The sequence below is a fragment of the Dacryopinax primogenitus genome (genome assembly GCF_000292625.1).
Source record: "Dacryopinax primogenitus strain DJM-731 SS1 chromosome Unknown DACRYscaffold_5, whole genome shotgun sequence".
Classification (NCBI taxonomy): domain Eukaryota; kingdom Fungi; phylum Basidiomycota; class Dacrymycetes; order Dacrymycetales; family Dacrymycetaceae; genus Dacryopinax; species Dacryopinax primogenitus.
In genome coordinates this window covers 170,940-189,005 of record NW_024467202.1, presented here as the reverse complement: position 1 = coordinate 189,005, position 18,066 = coordinate 170,940, and the positions used below count along the sequence as shown (strand labels likewise).

General features: G+C 53.7%; 6 protein-coding genes across 6 annotated transcripts; 4 read left to right on the top strand and 2 right to left on the bottom strand.

Annotated features, from left to right (window-relative positions):
• Position 1: 1 nt before the first annotated feature.
• DACRYDRAFT_114882 (uncharacterized protein) lies at positions 2-2,794 on the top strand (the record flags this gene model as incomplete). Its single annotated transcript, XM_040769899.1, has 13 exons — positions 2-136; positions 186-269; positions 321-409; positions 461-748; positions 798-1,071; positions 1,123-1,244; positions 1,295-1,394; positions 1,446-1,540; positions 1,590-1,950; positions 2,007-2,133; positions 2,184-2,450; positions 2,499-2,692; positions 2,747-2,794. 13 exons carry the CDS (start codon positions 2-4, stop codon positions 2,792-2,794), a joined length of 2,184 nt encoding a protein of 727 aa, XP_040630383.1.
• A 3,122-nt stretch (positions 2,795-5,916) lies between these two features.
• Positions 5,917-8,196, bottom strand: DACRYDRAFT_21066 (uncharacterized protein). Its single transcript, XM_040772216.1, has 6 exons — positions 7,881-8,196; positions 7,762-7,834; positions 7,132-7,716; positions 6,240-7,084; positions 6,112-6,186; positions 5,917-6,065 (listed from the first exon to the last, which is right to left on the bottom strand). The coding sequence occupies exons 1-4, from the start codon at positions 8,184-8,186 to the stop codon at positions 6,492-6,494; spliced, it is 1,557 nt and encodes a 518-aa protein (XP_040630382.1). The 5' UTR covers positions 8,187-8,196; the 3' UTR covers positions 5,917-6,065; positions 6,112-6,186; positions 6,240-6,491.
• Positions 8,197-9,460: 1,264 nt separating this feature from the next.
• DACRYDRAFT_21065 (uncharacterized protein) lies at positions 9,461-9,914 on the top strand. The gene has a single exon (XM_040772215.1). It carries the CDS (start codon positions 9,645-9,647, stop codon positions 9,813-9,815), a length of 171 nt encoding a protein of 56 aa, XP_040630381.1. The 5' UTR covers positions 9,461-9,644; the 3' UTR covers positions 9,816-9,914.
• A 580-nt stretch (positions 9,915-10,494) lies between these two features.
• On the top strand, positions 10,495-11,766 carry DACRYDRAFT_114879 (uncharacterized protein). Its single transcript, XM_040769898.1, has 2 exons — positions 10,495-10,932; positions 11,014-11,766. The coding sequence occupies exons 1-2, from the start codon at positions 10,872-10,874 to the stop codon at positions 11,541-11,543; spliced, it is 591 nt and encodes a 196-aa protein (XP_040630380.1). The 5' UTR covers positions 10,495-10,871; the 3' UTR covers positions 11,544-11,766.
• Positions 11,767-13,908: 2,142 nt separating this feature from the next.
• On the top strand, positions 13,909-15,076 carry DACRYDRAFT_21064 (uncharacterized protein). The gene is made up of 3 exons (XM_040772214.1): positions 13,909-14,188; positions 14,234-14,339; positions 14,392-15,076. Exons 1-3 carry the CDS (start codon positions 14,029-14,031, stop codon positions 14,897-14,899), a joined length of 774 nt encoding a protein of 257 aa, XP_040630379.1. The 5' UTR covers positions 13,909-14,028; the 3' UTR covers positions 14,900-15,076.
• A 2,258-nt stretch (positions 15,077-17,334) lies between these two features.
• DACRYDRAFT_105645 (DUF1764-domain-containing protein) lies at positions 17,335-17,919 on the bottom strand (the record flags this gene model as incomplete). Its single annotated transcript, XM_040768124.1, has 2 exons — positions 17,335-17,375; positions 17,424-17,919. The coding sequence occupies 2 exons, from the start codon at positions 17,917-17,919 to the stop codon at positions 17,335-17,337; spliced, it is 537 nt and encodes a 178-aa protein (XP_040630378.1).
• Between the last annotated feature and the right edge of the window lie 147 nt (positions 17,920-18,066).

The window sequence follows — 18,066 nt, the reverse complement described above, 5'->3', positions numbered from 1 at the left end:
TATGCCCAACGATCTGCATGTGAAGTACTCGGTGGGCAAGAAGGGCGCGTTCCCAAAAGAGCTGGGGCTCATCTCGGCTACATCGTCGCGAGGCACGACGATGGCAATGGCCACAACACGGAAGACACTAGACTTGGTGAGTTTGGACGCGAGGTGAAGCGACGACATTCTCATACAGCATCAAGACTTCGAAACGCAAAAAACCATCAAAGCGGGAGGGAAACGTATGGATGGTCAATATTGAGGGCTACACGGCTGAGATGCGAAAGGTGCGCGTTTAAGGTGGGTTAACATTGTGCAAGACTCAGCAGAGCGCCTAGTTGTATATCGCCACCCATCCGGTCTTCTCCTCCGCCCAGCTTCTGTGGGACACAGAACGGCGCGATAATCCCATTACAACCGATATTGGGTAGCTGTTTTGTGTTTGAATCTCTGAAAGCAATGCTGATGGTCAAGTCAGTCTCCCCTCCCAAACATCCGTCGCGCACTACAGTCGCTGCTGGGCGCAATACCGACGACAAATCGACAATGCGGAATCACCTTCGCCTGAGCTCCAAGCAATCTCTTCCATCGTCTTCCTTGTCCAGGTTCTCTACCTTCCCGAGAGCGGATTCAACACTGGCATCGTTGGTGAAGAACTATTGGATTGGCTGAATACTATTGATGTAAGACCGACGACCGAGGAGGTAGAGGAATTCTCACAAGAGGACGCGTGGAAGTTAGATGGTTTCTGGAGCTTCTTACAACGGTCCGCATCCTACAATGCCCGCTTTATACGGTGTTCTGATGTCTACCAGGCTAGTGCTTCGAGGCCATTTCGAGATGGCTCAAGCAGTCCTCGAGCGACTCATGGATCAACATCCCTCCGCGATTCTCAGCAACGTCATCCGCACATCCCTCATTCCTCTCCTGGAGTCTTTCCCTAGACCTAGTGCATTCAACCATCAATCACAGTTTGAGGAGGCACGTTTCCGCTGGGACGCGAGTCTGAAGACGACGAGGAAGAATTTTGAGGGGATGTTGAAGAGCGAGAAAGGTGATTGGGTGCAAGCGATCCGTGGAATCTTCGAAGTGAGCATTATTACTTAACCAGTGAAGTGGTCATAACTGACCAGCATCCAGATAATGGATGGACAGGAGCAGCGTATCCTTGCGCTTGTGAATGATGGTGGCATAGGCTGGGTAGAAGCAGCGGGTGTCTGGGGTGTCTGGGTTGACCCGTCAATGACGCGCTCTGACCTGACGTGAGGGACATTTACTCTGCTTGGAACAGGAGAGCTGAACCGCCGCATAGCAACAATGTGCTCGATCATATTCTGGAAGTTATGCCGCTGGATCCGACGGATAATGCTCAGGCACTGATGGCAGCTTTGATGGGCGGAGATTCTGTAAAGGTCCGCTATGCTGAACCATATCCCCCAGTACCCAGTCTAACTCGAATATAGGTTCTCTTCCTAGCGGCTGAGGCAAGCAGTTGGCTTGTCGCCCATCTGGTCGATATGTTCCAAAGAATGCAGTTCCTCGATGAAGCCTACCTTGAGTGAGTAATACGTTAACAAATATATGCACGTCACTGACCTATTCTGCAGAGGCGGAGAATCGCAAAACATCAGATCTTTCTACATCTTGGGCTACTGTGACCACCTCCTAGCAGACCCATCTATGTTTGAGATCGCCTTCGACTATGCGCGACACAGCGGCCCGGCAGGCCGAATATGGCTCGCAGACAACATCACAAGAATACCTCTCGGTCTGGGATCTGCCAAGGCACCTCCAGACGCCGAGGAGGAGGCTCAGCGTGCGGCGCCTGCAGAGGGAGACATGGATTTGGACGTAACCATTGGCGCGAAGCATGACTATGTCCTTCCCGGCGACTCCCACCAACTGGAAAAGCTCATCCGTGATTGCATAGCGAACAATTTGGAAGCGGAGCTACAGGATATATGCAAGGTACGCATATGGGTGCACTGCATCGTGTTATTGTGGCTTCTCACAAAAGAACACAGATTGCAAGTGAGACGTTTGTGCGTCAAAGACGATACGGATGGGCTGTTTCATACGCTATCAGAGCCCGTGATGTCCGGAGATTGCGTTGGATCGCTGAGCGGCTGTTGCAAGAATATGTCCGTCATGGTAGGCTTTCCCATGCTTCAAGGCCTAGATTGTGACTAACTTGAATTCAGGGGCGGTAACTTTCCTCCGACGCGCAAGCCAACTTCCCGACTACTTCCTCCTAGAAGGTAGCGAGGACGAAGTACCGATGCCTCCGGACCATGCGATCTTCGCCGCGCCCCTCACGTTCGTCTGTCGGTATTATCTCTTCCAGAGACTTTATTCGGAGAGCGAGTGGAGAGAAGCTTCTGAGTTGCTCGTGATGTTACTGAAGAGTCGTGTGGCTCCGAGAAACTGGTGGGGCGTCCTTTTATGGGATTCGCTCCCTTTCCTGCAGGGTAAGTTGGTTCTCCCCGGCCCCAGATCACCACTGATGTGCGTACCAGAGGGTGAAATACTAATTGACTACGACGATTCCCTCGAACTCCTCCGTTGTCTAGAGGAGATCCACACTGGCTCAGCGTATGGGGGTCCCGGAGATTACCTAGAAGCAATGGCCGGTATGCTGACAAAGGGCGAGGAGATTACCCCTGAAGAACGGAAGAGGGTGGAGAAGGAGGCATTGGATAAACTGAGTACGGTGCGTTTAGCCTTAGCACGGCAGATCGCACGTTGTTGTGTTATTTCTCGCTAGTTGAGGTGTATCGAAGCTCGTGTATCTTACAATGAGATATCTTTGTAAATGCCGATGATTGCAAAGTTTATGTTGCAGCATGAGGACGTGCACGGGAACAAGGTTCGTATCATGCAGCGTTGAAGTCCCTACTTTTTCCAGTCGCGTACAGAAGATTTGATATTGAAAATCACGTGAGGCAACGCGTGACCTCACGTGAAAGGCGCCCTATCCTTTCAATCTCTCTCCCCGTGCTCTCTCTCTTTCCACTCTCTTGCCTGTCTCCTTCTTCTGGCCTCTGCTTGTGCCCGCATATACCGAGCTAATTTAATATGGCCCCTCTTGATCCTCTCAACGCGAACCGACCTATCTCTCGTATCAATTCGTACAGCCGCTCCTGGGAAACGACATCCGCGACCACTGCGATCACCGCCAGCCAAGAACCTTACGATTGGCCCCCGTCACCCCCTAAGCCTGCTCGTGTGCTCACCGCACACGAAAGGCGTATGGCACTCATTCAGGAGGGTCTCTCTCAACACCGTGGTGAAGACGTTCAGAACCCACCGCCCGCCGTACTGAAGCGCGAGAACCCGTTCGAGCAGAAAGCACAAGCCAGTAAGAAGCCTCGAGTTCTTCCTTGGGAGATGGATCCGGGCAAGCTAAAGAAGAAAGTACCTGTGGCTGACGGGAGAGTTGTTCAGCCTGTGGAGCCTGAGAAAGAGCAGCAGCGTATTCTGCTCAGTAACGAGCAGTCGCACATTCTGCAGCTTGTGCTTCAGGGTCACAGCGTCTTCTTCACTGGTTCTGCTGGTACGTGTATTTCCTTCCTCTTTTTCTCTCTTCTAACAGCATACTAGGTACTGGAAAGTCTGTTCTATTACGCGAAATAATTAAGGGTCTTCGCAAGCTGCATCAGAAAGACGGGGACGCTCTCGCCATCACTGCTTCGACTGGCATCGCTGCCTGCAATATTGGGGGCACCACCCTGCATTCATTCGCCGGCATCGGATTGGGAGACGGATCGGTTGGGGACTTGATTAAAAACATAAGGAAGAATAAGAAAGCGAGCGCGCGCTGGCTCAGGACGAAAATATTGATCATCGATGAGAGTGCGCATATATGCTTCATTCATATTTCATTTGAACTCAAGCGTGCTGTAGTATCCATGGTTGATGGCAATCTGTTTGATAAGCTGGCCCAGATTGCTTGCACTATGAGGAAGAACCCGAAACCATTTGGAGGCATTCAGGTGTGATCCTCTACCATATGTGTGAAGCCTTTAATGGAAACAGCTTCCTAGATCATTGTCACCGGCGATTTCTTTCAGTTACCACCGGTCACCAAAGGCCAGGCGCGGTTTGCGTTTGAGGCAGAGAAATGGAGTGAATGTATATCTCGGACGTTTAACCTGACTCAAGTCTTCCGTCAGAAGGATCAAGGTAAGTCCATTCAGGAATACTTCATGCAGAGGAGCTCAGTGGCGGATAGAATTCGTTGATATGTTGAATGAGATGCGTCGGGGCCAACTTTCTCAGAAGTCAATTCAACGGTTCAAAGGACTCTCACGACCCATCTTTTATGAGGACGGCATTGAGCCGACGGAGCTGTACGTCACACAATTATTGATGTGATACTGCTGACTTTTCTAGCTTTCCCCATCGTGACGACGTGGATAGGTCGAATCGAACTCGCATGGACGCGCTGGCGGGTGAAACTCAAACTTTCTACGCATCTGATACCGGTACGATCACCGACGCGTCGAAACGAGAGAAAATGTTAGGCAACCTGTTGGCACCAGTCATTTTAAGCTTGAAAGTCGGATCGCAAGTCATGCTCATCAAGAACAAGACCGACGACAACTCGCTGGTCAACGGGAGCATGGGAAGAGTGCTTGGATTCCTGACACGGGTGGAATGGAGCATGCGGGGCTACGATTTCTGGGGTCAAGTGGATCCAGAAACTGAAGCAATGACACGCAAAAAAGCTGCTGGCAAAGAGACCGAGACCGCCCGCTTTCCCGTTGTTGAATTCAAAGTACCCGGATCCCCTATTGGCCGCCAGATTCTCGTTGAGACCGACACTTGGAAAGTCGAAGCCAACGGGGAAATCCAGGCGCAACGTGCGCAGGTAAGCGATCTGTAGAAGAACCTCGATGATTTATTGACCACTTGCTGCCAGATACCTCTTATTCTCGCATGGGCTATGTCCATTCACAAGTCACAAGGGCAAACTCTTGATCGTGTTAAGGTGGATCTCGGCCGCGCCTTCGAGATGGGTAGGCCTTCATTTTCCTCTTTCAAGTTATGAGCTCATGCAACATTCAGGCCAATCATATGTTGCGCTTTCTCGTGCTACTTCTTTAGAAGGCCTGCAGGTTCTTCGATTTGACGCCTCCAAGGTGAGTCCATCATACAAGCGACAGTAACACACCTAACTTTGTTATAGGTTAAAGCACATCCACGTGTGGTCGCATGGAGCAAGACCCTCGAGTCTCTTCGCACTGGTTCATAGTACATACACGAGATGACGCAAGTCATGGGACACATAGGCCTCCTGTATTATACCAGCATCATTCAGGCTGTAATATAATGACATACCGTTGTGAGACAATGATTGGTTGAGTAGTTCAGTCACAAGACGATTGCAGTATCATGGCGGTATGTGTAGCCTAACCTCGACCCTCAGGATGCTCTTCGACTAATCCCTTTGAAATGGGATGACGAGTGTTTCGAGTGGTTAGTTGCTCGTTGTATATAAGTTGGCCATTCAAAAGCGAAAAAGGTGAAGCAAAGGAAGCATGTCTCCTTTCACGTGAGTGAGAACGTGACGTTCAATTCTAGCGCTTCGTGCCGCAGTCGTTGGGGTACTGCCCACTCACGCTTTTCCACTGTACATTATAATAAAATGGCTAGCAACAACGGCCATGCAATATCCCTACCATCTCCTATACCCGAAGAGCACTCAGAGGCTGGCTCGCCATCCGATCCTACGCATCCGTTTGCCAACGCGCACGGCTTGTTGCAGGTCGATCCACGAATCGATGTCGAAGAGGAAGATCAGTTCTGGGAGGACTTTCCTAGCGAGGTTCGCTATTGTATCAAGGGGTTCCCGACTAAGAACTTATGCTGTTACACAGGACGAGTTCTTTGACCCTCAACTACCATCCTCCAACCGCTCGACCCGGTCACGCTCCACAATCGCCTCCCTACACCTGCTCGACAACTCCCAAGAAGACACGGGCAGTTTCACACGTAACGTCAGCATACCCGGATGGTCTTTTGTTGGAGATACATTGGGTGGTGCGTACGTAGTGTACGATTGTGCCATCCAGACGAAGGAGGTGAGTGTGCTGGCTTTGTACTGGGAAGGCACTTATACAAAGTTAGGGAACGACGATACATGTTCTGAAGCGATATAGCGCCTTCCTGAATCTAGAACAGGAGCTGGAGAAGGCATTCCCAGTGAGGCCTATTCGTCTAACTTGGCACCGCCGTGTCGGTCTAATCCAAATCAGGATCTGAAAGGTGTCCTACCCGCGTTCCCGCCAAAGAACACTTTTGCCAAGTATCGCCCAGCATTCCTAGAGAAACGCCGACGGCGACTCCAATCGTGGCTCGCTGCTGTTCTCCTGCATCCCACTCTCGGCGGTTTACCACAAGTGCGGCAATGGGTGACCGAGTAGTCTCGCCTGGGACGGCACCCCGCGAACGAAAGAGGAAAACGAGTGAGGTGCAAGGTTTTGCATTTTGGAGATATTACTCTGGGTCTATTTTACACTCTTATTGTCCATCTCCTCCTTGCTTGTCGAGTCCGGAGTGATCACCAAAACGTCCACGACGTTGGGCGACTGTTCATTCGCCGGTACCGAGGTGGGCGGTTCCGGGGTAGGGATGGTTGGTGGAGGGGCGTTCTCCAGCACGGGATCGATCCAATTCGGCGCAAGGTCGTCGCCCAGTGCGATCTGGGTGCTGATCTCCTTCAAGTTCTCCAGTGCGTTCTCCGCCTCCTGCTTCAGCCTCTCCATTGCCGACTCGGCATCGTCCTTCCAAGCCAGCTGCGCGACGGCTTCCCGGCTCACCTCCCTCCAGCTCTTCCCTTCCTTGCGCAACAGCTCCGTCAGTTCGTCCTTAATTTCCCTTGGTGTGCCGACACCGTCGTATCCAAAGGCGGTGTATAGTTGGATAGTGGCCGCGCCGAGTTTGGCGTACTCGAGTGCGTCTGCGCCAGAGGAAATGCCGCCGCAGGCGATGAGTGGGATGGATGCGGGAAGGAGAGAGCGGAGGGTCTTGAACGCTTCTATCGTTATAGGCTTCAGCGGTTGGCCGGATAGACCACCAGTCTCCTGGACGAGAGTTTGTGCTGTTTTTCTGATGAATGTGTATCTTTTGTGTATAATAAACACGTACGAGATTTCAGACCATCCGGTCGCTGCACAGTCGTATTCCCCATGATGACCCCATCGACCTTGGTCGCTCTCACAGCAGCAGCGACATCCTCAATCTCCGCCTTTGTCAGATCCGGCGCAAGCTTCACCACCACCCTCGGTTTCTCCCCCATCAAAGGCAGTGCATCCCGTTCCCTCACCACCTCTGACAGGAGCTCTTCCAGCATCCCCCGGGCTTGCAAGCTCCTCAATCCGGGCGTATTAGGACTGCTAACATTGACGACCAGCACATCCGCCACTGAGCCAAACGCCCTCACACCCATAAGGTAATCGTCGATACTGTCCGGGCTCGAGCTCTTGTTCTTCCCCAAGTTCACGGCTAGCACTCTCCCCTGCCGCTGAGCGTGGTTCGCCACCTCGGGCCAGTTGCGTAGACGCGTCCGTAGGCGGAGCAGCACGAGCGCGTGCCCGGCGCTGTTGAACCCGTACCGATTTATGATGGCTCGGTCGGCGGGGAGGCGAAAGAATCGCGGTTGGGGGTTGCCAGGTTGAGGCTCGGGGGTGACGGAGCCCACTTCCACGTACCCAAAGCCGAGGTCGTAGAGTCCTGAAGCGAGTGAGCGGAGAACGGACAAGCACGGAATGAGCGTACCATCTACTGCTTCGGCATCTTTGTCCAGGCCGGCTGCGATCCCGAGTGGGTTGGAGAGAGGGAGGTCCCACAGCTGCAAACGCTGAGTTTGTCGACGTAAGTGGTTGAAGGATACACACCTCACACTCCAGCAGCTCGTCATCCTGCTTCACATCCCTCGGCATCAACCCCGTAGCAAGCATCTTAACCGCCAACTTGTGTGCCGTCTCCCCGTCCACGCATGCCCTTACCAGCGGCATAGCGACATACTTGTGTACCGCAGCGCGAGAGTCGACATAGTACGCTGCGAAGACACCCGCGCCGGCGAGGAGAAGGGTACCGTAGACGTATGAGAGGGGGGACGAGGAGGAGCAGGCGGTGGTGTTTGCTGAGCGTACGTGGATGTGGGAGGAGAGGAGAGGACGGCGGAGGGCTGCTCGTAGCATTGTGCGTTGTTGGACCAGACTGGAATGAAGGAACGCAACAACTTGCACTGAAAGATGTTGCTTCCGTTTATTGCTCCTGGACGACAACGGACATCTTACTTGGACTTGCAGTTATTCACCAAACTATGACAAGAAATTGACAGCAAAACAACCTAGGAGCTCTTGCACTATGATTTCTAACAGGGGCAGCTCTGTCTGTCTACGCGTGCTCCCGGCCTGACTGTTCTCAACATCTACGGTCCACCCTGTCACGCTCCGCATATATGCTCCTCTGAAGAAGTCTGGGCAATCATGCACCGCCAATCTTGCTATGTACTTTGACGCTTCTTAACTAGACGACCTGTCCCAGGAATGGTGTCCTTCCCGCCACATTCTCAATCATACCTTCAAACTCTGCGAAGTCGCTATACCCGCATACATGCAGACAACCGGGAATACGCATATTCAACAACCGCCCTATTCGGGCATATCACAACAATACATTGAACGCACTGCTTCACATGGTCTGTTTCGACCCTCCTGGCTGCGCAAATGATAAACTGTCAACATTTATTTCCCGGCCGCAGGGTCCTGACTCTGTTTCCAGCAGCCATGAACTCAAGTACGATGGTCGCCGCAGTAGCTCTGGTCATCTCTATTCTGTTCCAAGTCCACAGGGGACGCAAAAGCGTGTGCTGCGTTGATTGACTTTGATATGATGTCTACTTGCGACTGTTGATAGAACTGTGCGCAGCGGTGGTGCAAACCCGGCTTCTGACATCTCTGCCATATTCGGCAAAACGCTGTCGTCCTTCCCGGACGTCGTTCCGCTGTCATCTCGGAAAAAGAGGGAATCTCGTTTGGAACATAGGACCGTCCCGTCTGCTCACGAAGTCCAGTGTCAGTGGAATCCAATCAAGAGGACCCTGACGAGGGGAAATGATGTCCAAACTAGTCTTCGATCCCCTTCATTGGAGTATCTCAACCTCGGTCCCGACAAAAGCCCCGAAGCAATTCCAAAGAAGCCCAAAACAGAAAACAGAACTGAACCCTACCCGATCACCAACGTGGCCACGTCCTTAATTGTTCTTTGTCTTCGTCGCTGAGGAGGCGGGCCGAAGGCTGGCGTGGCTCTGTTAGAGTTCATGTTGCAGCTTCGGATGATGTGTGGTATGTGAGACACTCTCGGTGGACACTAGCCGTCGTTGTACTGTTGATGCTGACGCTAGCTTGTACTAATTATGTTTACACAGTCAAATATTGCAAGTTATAAAGATGCTAACGCCGACAGAGAGTGGAGGACCAACTGATGGCAAAACAGATCAGACCCTCAAAATCGGACCCTCGTTCGGTGGTTCCGGCGGTGGGGACATGTGTCACAAGGGTCCTCCTCGGAGTTTAGCCCACCAGGGAAACGGCGGTTTTGTTGTTGTATACGCACGATGGGGATGCACCGCCCTGCCCATTTCGAATTCTGATATGGGTCTGACGGATGTGTATCCTACATCAGCCCCGAATGACAAAAGACAGCCCCGCGAACGTCAGCCCGATTACCCCATCGCTGGCTTTGGCGGCAAGGTCGCCACGTCCTTCAGGGTCCGTCGGGTTTACCAGCTTACCACACCATACATCAGCCGGTTATTGTGGTGACGCATGACTCAAGTCGGCGCTGCTTACCCCGTGCGGGAGATGGGAACCGCGGCACTGCCATGGTTTGGTTGCAAGATGCTGGTTGCAAGCAGGGTTGCATGGGTAGGGTCGGCCACATACTCGGCGGGCCGTTGTACGGCCCCGAAGGAATGAATCCTATACCGCATGTTTGCCATATTATGTATATTTTCAGATGACACTGGTTTGAGCTGTTTGGATCGGAGGGGATTTGGTGGGACAGCGTGGATCTGTCAGCGGGGGGAATGTTGTGGGCGTCTGGGAGGAGAGAGGGTATTTGAAGGCGGGATGCGTTTGTCCGTAACCCCCCGTTCGTCCGTGGACATCCATGACGAGGGAGTGGAGTGGGTATGTAAGGGGAATCAGGGAAGTGTTGTGACTTGTTGTTCCCCTTGATTAGCCACTCCACCTGCATTGATTCCTGCCTTTTTGTTATAATTCCTCGGTGTATCTAGCGAGAAGCATTGATCCAACTCATTGAAGAAGGCAACGTGAATGATATGCGGACAATAATACCCCGGAGAGCGCGGTCCTGCGGCTTGCGACCCGCAAGGGGCGGCTGGCGGGGGGCCCTTGCTTGGGGGTGGTTGGCCCGAGGTCCCTGGATATAAGACCCTGATTCGCGCCTCCCCTGTCTGCTCCCTTTTCCCTCCCTTCCTTTCTTCCCCGCGTCCATCCACCTCCTTGCTGTGTCCTCCTCGACCTCATCATCCTACTTGCTTGGGCCCATCCAGCTCACCGTATAGACTATTACGCGCTTGCTGCGTAACACTGACTTGGCACCACCCAACTAGTGCATGTCGCCTTCCCCATTTCTTACTCGATCCGCATCCGGACAACAGGTCTCCCTACTCAACGACGTCGACATCAGCCCAATGGATATCGCTCACCCAGCTTCGAACTTGTCCACTCCCACGTCAGCACAGCGCGCTTCTCGTGCGGGAAAGAAAGAGTATAGGTGCAGAGAGTGCAGTCGCACTTTTACAACTTCTGGTCACTTGTCCCGCCACACTCGGGTCCACACAGGCGAACGCAACCATGTCTGCCCATTCCCGGATTGCAATAAGAGCTGCAGCAGACAAGATAACCTTCTCCAGCAGTGAGCATTTTTTTCGCTTCGTGAGAGCGTGGATGGCATTGCTGACTCATCGTAGCTATCGTATGCACCTGCCTAAGTCAGAGCATCCCTACCCGACGACCGAAGTAAGGCAAGCACTTGAAGATATGTTCAGGCAGCAAGGTATCGAGCGTACATCCGCACCGCCACCCCCAGCACGTCCCTCGCCGCCATCACGCTCTCCCCCGGCGCCGAAGGTCGTCCAGCCACCCCCTCAGCGGCCCCAGTCGTACCCGTCCCCACCTCCCCATCTGCCGCCACCGCCCATGCAACACCCGCTGCCTCCTCCACCTCCAGGTATCTATCCCCCAGGATTCATGATTCATGGCTCCCCGTCGTATGATCACCATGAGATGCATGCGCACCCGCATGACCGCCTTTCTCCGGGTTCACCTTCCTCGCCAGCGCACTCGGATTCCCCGAGCACCCCGGAGTTCCCAATCGATCCCCAGCTCTTGCAGCCGCATCCCAAACCGGCAGGAAACTCAAATCCTCAGACACCGGCGTCACCACCGCCCGTCACCATGTCGCCGTTTGGACCTCCGCCCCAGCGGCGTGGGTACGAGGTGTCATACATGCGAGGCGAGCATTAGCGCAAGGTGCGACTACAGCGCACGCTGACTGCGTCTTACTAATCAGATATAAACGCCCAGGGCTCATCTTAGCATGGCCTGAGCGTGTAAGGTCCATCATCGTCCCGAACGAAACTCACTGGCAGCAGTGAATTCGGTCACGGCATGGCACGCATGCTCCGTCGTCTCGCCATTGTATTCTATAGAACCGTCCAAGCGCCGGCGATGTATCCGTCCGTTTCTCATGCTACGCTTTCGTGAACTGTGTATCGGAGTGCTTCGGTCGCTCCCCTCCGTTTGCTAGTAACTTTTTAATCAATTGGGCTGAGGGACACTTTCTAAGGGTGATGATGGATGCTTTGTCAGCTGGAAGCCAGCATGGCAACGGTCCGTTCCTGGCAGACCAAGTCATCGGCTGCAATCATGTATTGCTGATGAGTAGATTACAGCGACCATGGGTTTGCATGGAACGGGTGCATTGAACAATGAATGATGGGGCCCGGGCAGGGTGTGTGGGATCCACCAGCGCAGTTCGGCCACCTCTGAATGCCACGGGAGTATGAGGCAGGTAGGCTGTGCAACGAGGGGGAAGAAGGGGAAGAGAAGCAGGGTCCTCTCGGGGCCCATTCCCATCCTTCTCCTGCTCGTGTTTACCGGCCACGCTCCCTCAGGGTCTAAAGGCCCCTTAGCACCCTCATCCACATCCTGCCATCTTCAGGCTGTTGTTCTCTCACTTCTCGCGGCCGGCCCCGTTCCCTTCGCACCTCATTGAACATCATCAGACTAGGTAATTAGCCCGCCCTGCCGTAGGTTCGGGATGTCGGCACGCACCCACCTACGTTCGTAGGGGTGGGCCGAAGAGGGAAGCCCCCCGCTAGCAATCATTCGTGTCTCATCGGAGACGCACGAGTGTCCGGCCGCCTATTCCCACCGGCCGCCCGACTGTTCTATAACGAGCTATAGCGTGTCATAGGACCTGACTTGAACCCTTCCCTCCCTTTCTCTCCCGGAAGCGCGGATCAGTGACGGTGAGACGTGGGTGGTGCGGCGTGTTTGGCCGCTCCCTTCGTGGGTTCCATTTTGGGTATAACGCTGATCGACCCGAATTTTGAGTTTGGGTTCATTGAATGTCTCTTTGTCGTTTCTAGTCCGAAATGGTTAATGAGTCCGAGATGACGCAGCACAGATCTGAGCCCCTCCCCGGTGCGTGCGCAGGCTCAGGCCGAATTGCAAATGTCGATTAGGTTTCAGGGTCTGTTATTTTGGAAAGGGTAGGTGTGATTAGTAAGCGGGCGTAACGCTGGCTGCGTCATGCTGTTCAACGACCGGCAGATTTTAGCTCTGGACCCACCCAGCTTTGGCCTTTCTCGGCACGCAGGGGTGAGGGGGGGCCGGAGCAAGGGTCCTTCTCCTTTCTTCTTCCCCTTCTTGGCCATAGTACATGGACCCTATACACCCGCACCCATCTTCCTACAGCCTCCTTTCACCTCCTCTCTCAGGGCAGCAGGGGCACTGCGCAGCGAGTTGTGCTGGTTGAGCAATATCTGACCACCACATAATCAGGAACTCTCATCCCTGCGGTAGAAGATGACACGCTCTACGGGTTCATGATCATCTACTAGAATGGCGAAATGATCTCTCTCCTTCGCCGAGGAGGCGGGGAGAAATGGCTGCACCGCATCAGGATCATGCGGCGGGATCCCTAATTCAGATCGAGCGGTCAGCCTGACACTTCCGGCGGTTCCCATTCAACGTGATTTGAATGGCGCGTGGATGGTACTTGGCCCTATTATGCCGCGCGCCTGGGCGGTCGAAACGGTAATCCCACGCACAAAGGCTTGGCGCCTGGAGAATGGGCCGAGTGGGGAGATTGTTTCGCCCGTTCGAAGCGCAGACATCTGAACAGTCAGATGAGGTACAGACCGGGCTGGCCATATGTGTCGCAGAGCGCACGAACCCTGCAGGGAACAGGGTCTTGTGTACTATGGCCGGGCCATGAAAGGGGGAATGAACCCGCGGGAGGAGGACAGGTGTGTGTTGTCCTCTGTTGACCCTTAACAATGCTCACAGCCTACTTATTCAGCCCCTCTGTAGAGCCGCCTCCTACCCTCTCTCTCCCTCTTCTTTCTCACCCCCTCCATATCATCCTCCCATTCAACACCGCTTTACGTCGACGTCGGCGAGGTGTGTCCCCGACTGATATCATTATCTGTCATTAACCACCGACAAATCCCTGGCTGTGCTTTCCCGTGCCGCTCCGACCCTGAACATCGGCTTCTCTAAACGACCTCATCCCTGTGTCTCCGCTCTCTCGGGCAACATAACATCATCTGCCGGTCCCCTCTCCGCATATATGACCCCTCATCCTCCCTCCCTCAATCTTCCCCCTTGCTGTGCTTGACCAATGTCTTTCTCCATCCACTCTGCCTCGGGGAGGCGTGTCGACCTTCTCAACCCAGTCGACGTACACCCGCACGAGATGATCCGCAGTCGTATGTCAGAAAGCATGTCTCCACCTTCTGCACACGCGGTCGTGCACGACGACTCGGTTTCCCCGACGTCTGCTTCTCTCTCCCCCCTGAACTCGTCCATGCATCCTCTCGAGCCTACCTCGGGGAAGCGTATCTACCGCTGCCAGGAATGCCAGAAGGTCTTCTCCACGTCCGGTGCGCATATATGCACCCGTACCCTTCTTATCTAACTCTGTGCAGGCCATCTCACAAGGCACTCCAAGGTACACACTGGGGAGAAGAACCATATTTGCCCCTATCCCGACTGCCAGCGTCGCTGCTCGCGGAGGGACAACCTTCTCCAACAGTGAGTCACCTTTCGCCCTTTTAGTGCACCGTCTAAACCACTCCTTTCGCAGCTATACGATGCACCTGACCAAGGAGGAGCGCGACTTGCCCACGACTTACGTTCGTGAAGCACTCTCGGCTATGCAAGCGCGTATGGGAACATACGTCCACCCGTACCCGCGAGGTGCCACTGCCGCTGGGCCGCCTCCCCAACTACCGCCAATGCGCGTCGAACGCAGCCTACAACAGCATGTGTACCCCATCCCCACGTCGTACCCGACCCATCGGTACCCCGAGCATGTAGCCTATGCTCGTCATGAGCATCATACTCAGCGTCCAGTGCTGCTCACTTCCAGCCCTTCCCCTGTCAAGCGCCCACTTGAGCTCGATATGGACGACGATATGCGCCGTCCCCCCAGCATGCGCCGCACTTCCTCGTCTTCCAGCGGCTCGACCAGGGAGCCGATCACCCCGCCAATGCCTGGTGCACCGCGCATGAACATGACCAAGAAGGAATACCTCCCCCAGATGCCCGAAGAACGCAGGTTCCAAGTGTCTTCTGTGCGCGGCACGCTGTAACACGCATACAAGGATCGCTCGCTGGACTCAAGCACGTACATATCGCAACATAAGTGTTTTCAACCAAGCACAGTCACCAAATGGGCTGTTGTGTCTTTCTCTTCTGTCGTCCCGTGTATTCTATGTATCATCGCTGAAGATACGTGTATCAGTTTAAATATTTCGATTTCTGCCGAGAAATGCCCGTACTTTCAACCTCCGTTTCTGGGAAACGTTGTATTCTTCGTCTTTACAATCCTCTAGTACTAGTGTTAGAGACAAATTCTGTTGCAGTGCCCATACATAGGCAGAAATGAATACGCATTTCCTTTCACACTCAGATCAGTATCCTCGGTGACCACTGCCCGCGCGCATCATTCACCTTGCCCCACCTTCTGTTCGTTCTGTACAGCAGAGCTTCCCCGACCCTGCTGAGTCACTTGCAACCGATCAGACCCTGCCCCACCTTGGCAGACAATCACACGCAGGGGTCCAGGGCCGATCGTCAATCCGTCCACATTACCATATTCAGCCTTCGACTCGTGAGCCACAGGCCGGACCTTCTCGGGGGTCGTTTTCCGGCCCTCTCAACCACACATTACTCGGCCCGGCAACCCCCAAGCCCAGGCCGAGGCCCAACGCCTTCCCACGTTCGTCCATTTCGGGCAAGTTCTCCCCAAGCCCGGACTCACCCGCCCGTCCCGTGCGCATCGGGCGGAAAGGGTGCAAGCCAGGGCAGCCAGGGTCTGGGCGATCTCTTTAAAGAACCGATCGGCTTCGGCCCACAGTCGTCGGCATACGACCGACACAGGGCAGACCAGTGACGCACACCCAAGAGTCAGCGGACCGCCTACCCTTGAACGAGTATGTGTACGAAGACTGATAAGGATGGATCGGATGACTGTCCTTGCGGTTGGGGTTCCCACTGTGGAACAAGACCCGAGTGCTGTGCCCTTTGACATTCGTATTTGTCCGCGGGCGCGTTGACAGGTCGACCGGCTTTGTATCTATGTCCAGTTCTTGATAGACTTGTCAGCTATAGGATATGATGTAATGCTGTGGTAGCGGCTTGTGGATAACTCCCAGTGTCTCGAGATGAGTTCTCTCGGATCTGTTTTGATCAAGTCGAATCAAATCAGAGAGTCGGGCAGTGCTCGTCTTGTTTTCTCAATCGTGAGCATCATATCATATCATCATGAAGTGAGACATTGATTCACTCGGGAATGTCTAGGCAACATATACACTGGGACATGACGCATTACTCACCGCGCTAACTTGTCCAACGCACCTGATAGACTTGATAACCGGTTCTCACTCAGCGACGACTCGTGGTTCGCGCGAGATCGCTCTTGGCACACTAGTTCCAGAGTTGTACGGCAGAATAGCAAGACTTCTCAGCGTGACCAGAGTCTTGTCTGTATCACGCGTTCGCTGGTGTTGGAACAATTCCTTTATGCGGTAAGCTACTGAACGAGATACGGACACTAGCGAAGCGGAAAACTTTCCGTGTTCGTTCGTCTGGCTCGACGGTCGGAGCGGATCTTTCATGGTCGCACCTCCATGCAGCCCCAAGTATGGGCTCGAAAAGCCGCAGATATTGGAAGCATCGCAATGAACGTGTTACATTGCCGCACATTGAGGACAGTCTTCCGCCCTCACTGCCGCTGTTGTCGGTAGAAGCATTCTTCGGTAGAGCCGACGTATCTTCCGCACCACATGAAACTGGAATGCACAATACCCAGAATACCACTGTGGCCAGCCTCCCTGTTCAGACGTGTGAGACCAGAGCTCACGCAAATGACGAAAATTGAGGTTGTCGAGACCTCGTACGAGCTTTCTAAATTAAGGTATGGTGGGTGATCGAAGTTGAAGGAACTGAGGCAGCGTTCTTTCAAGTCCAGGCCCGGGCAGCAGACTCTCGAACGCGTGCCGCCAACGGTTCCCCATTCATGAGGCGAAGCTCTGCGTTCCTACGTTGCAGGAGCTCCAACTCATGATCAACGCGGCGCACACCTCCTCCCCCCGCCATTTGCCACTCGCTATTTTCAAGACCCCACACGTGCCTCCCTCGATGCTGCCTACCACCAAGTCATGCAGCTTGCCGGTATCCCGATCCCCATGCCTCTTCCACCCGACGGCGATACAGGCGAAGTTGACGATATGGCCAATCCGAACACCGCCTCAGAGGATGAGGAAGATGATGATGAGCCATTGCTGTTCGCTGAGTAAGAAGTAGCCAGGTTTGATGAAACACTGAAACGAATACGCCATCTCCATGAATGGGACCGTATGGGCACGATATGTATCCTGACTTCAGCGACGACGGACCTCCTCAGATGGAGGTAAACCTTGCTCCATCTGGTTGGATATTCCCATCCTGCACAATACATCGTTTATTAGATATGTTAATGCATGGGGTGTCATTACTAAATCATACAACAACTCAAGACCAGTCATTAGAAACAACAATCGTAGTCAAATGGGCAGAGCGGCGTATCTGCACTAAATAAGCATCGAACCTCCAGCGAAAAAGAAAAGTACCCACCACCTCCCTCTTTGCCAATCCCCAGCTCGTCCTCCTTATAGACGTTCCACCCCTCCTCCGTCTTCCGTCTCGGCTCGTTTCCCCTCGAGTCCCTAAACGCGCGTTCCTCCTCATCCAGCTCCGGCTTTTTTCGAGGTTTGGACTTCGTTGTCAGGGATGCGTTGGTGAGGGGATTGGAAGAGAATTTGGGTTTCTTGGAGAGTCGAGGGAGGGAGGGGTCAACGATCGTTTCGGCGGGCCGTTTTAGAGGCTTGGGTTCCGGATTTGGTGTTGTATCAGTCACGACATCTTTGGATGCTTGTTCACTTCCTGCCTTAGCCTCTTCGGCCTTCTTCTGTTTCTTCTTTTTCTTCAGGCCATTGGCAGGACTGGAGGCGGCCGCGAGCCTCGCTGGCTTGCTTGTGCTTGTTCCGGAGGGTGCACATGGAGATTCTCTGTGGCAGTGTCTCCACGCAACAGAGAAAAGAGTTGCTCCCTGCCAGGATCGAACATTCATGTTGCTGTGTTGCGCCATCCCTTAGCACCAACTTGCAGCACCTCGGGGAGAGTCAGATCAAGTTATAGTGTCACGAACAGTTTTATGTCTCAGCTTCCTTGGTGTAGTTGGTTTATCTCGTCGGTCTCATAACCCGGTTTATGACCC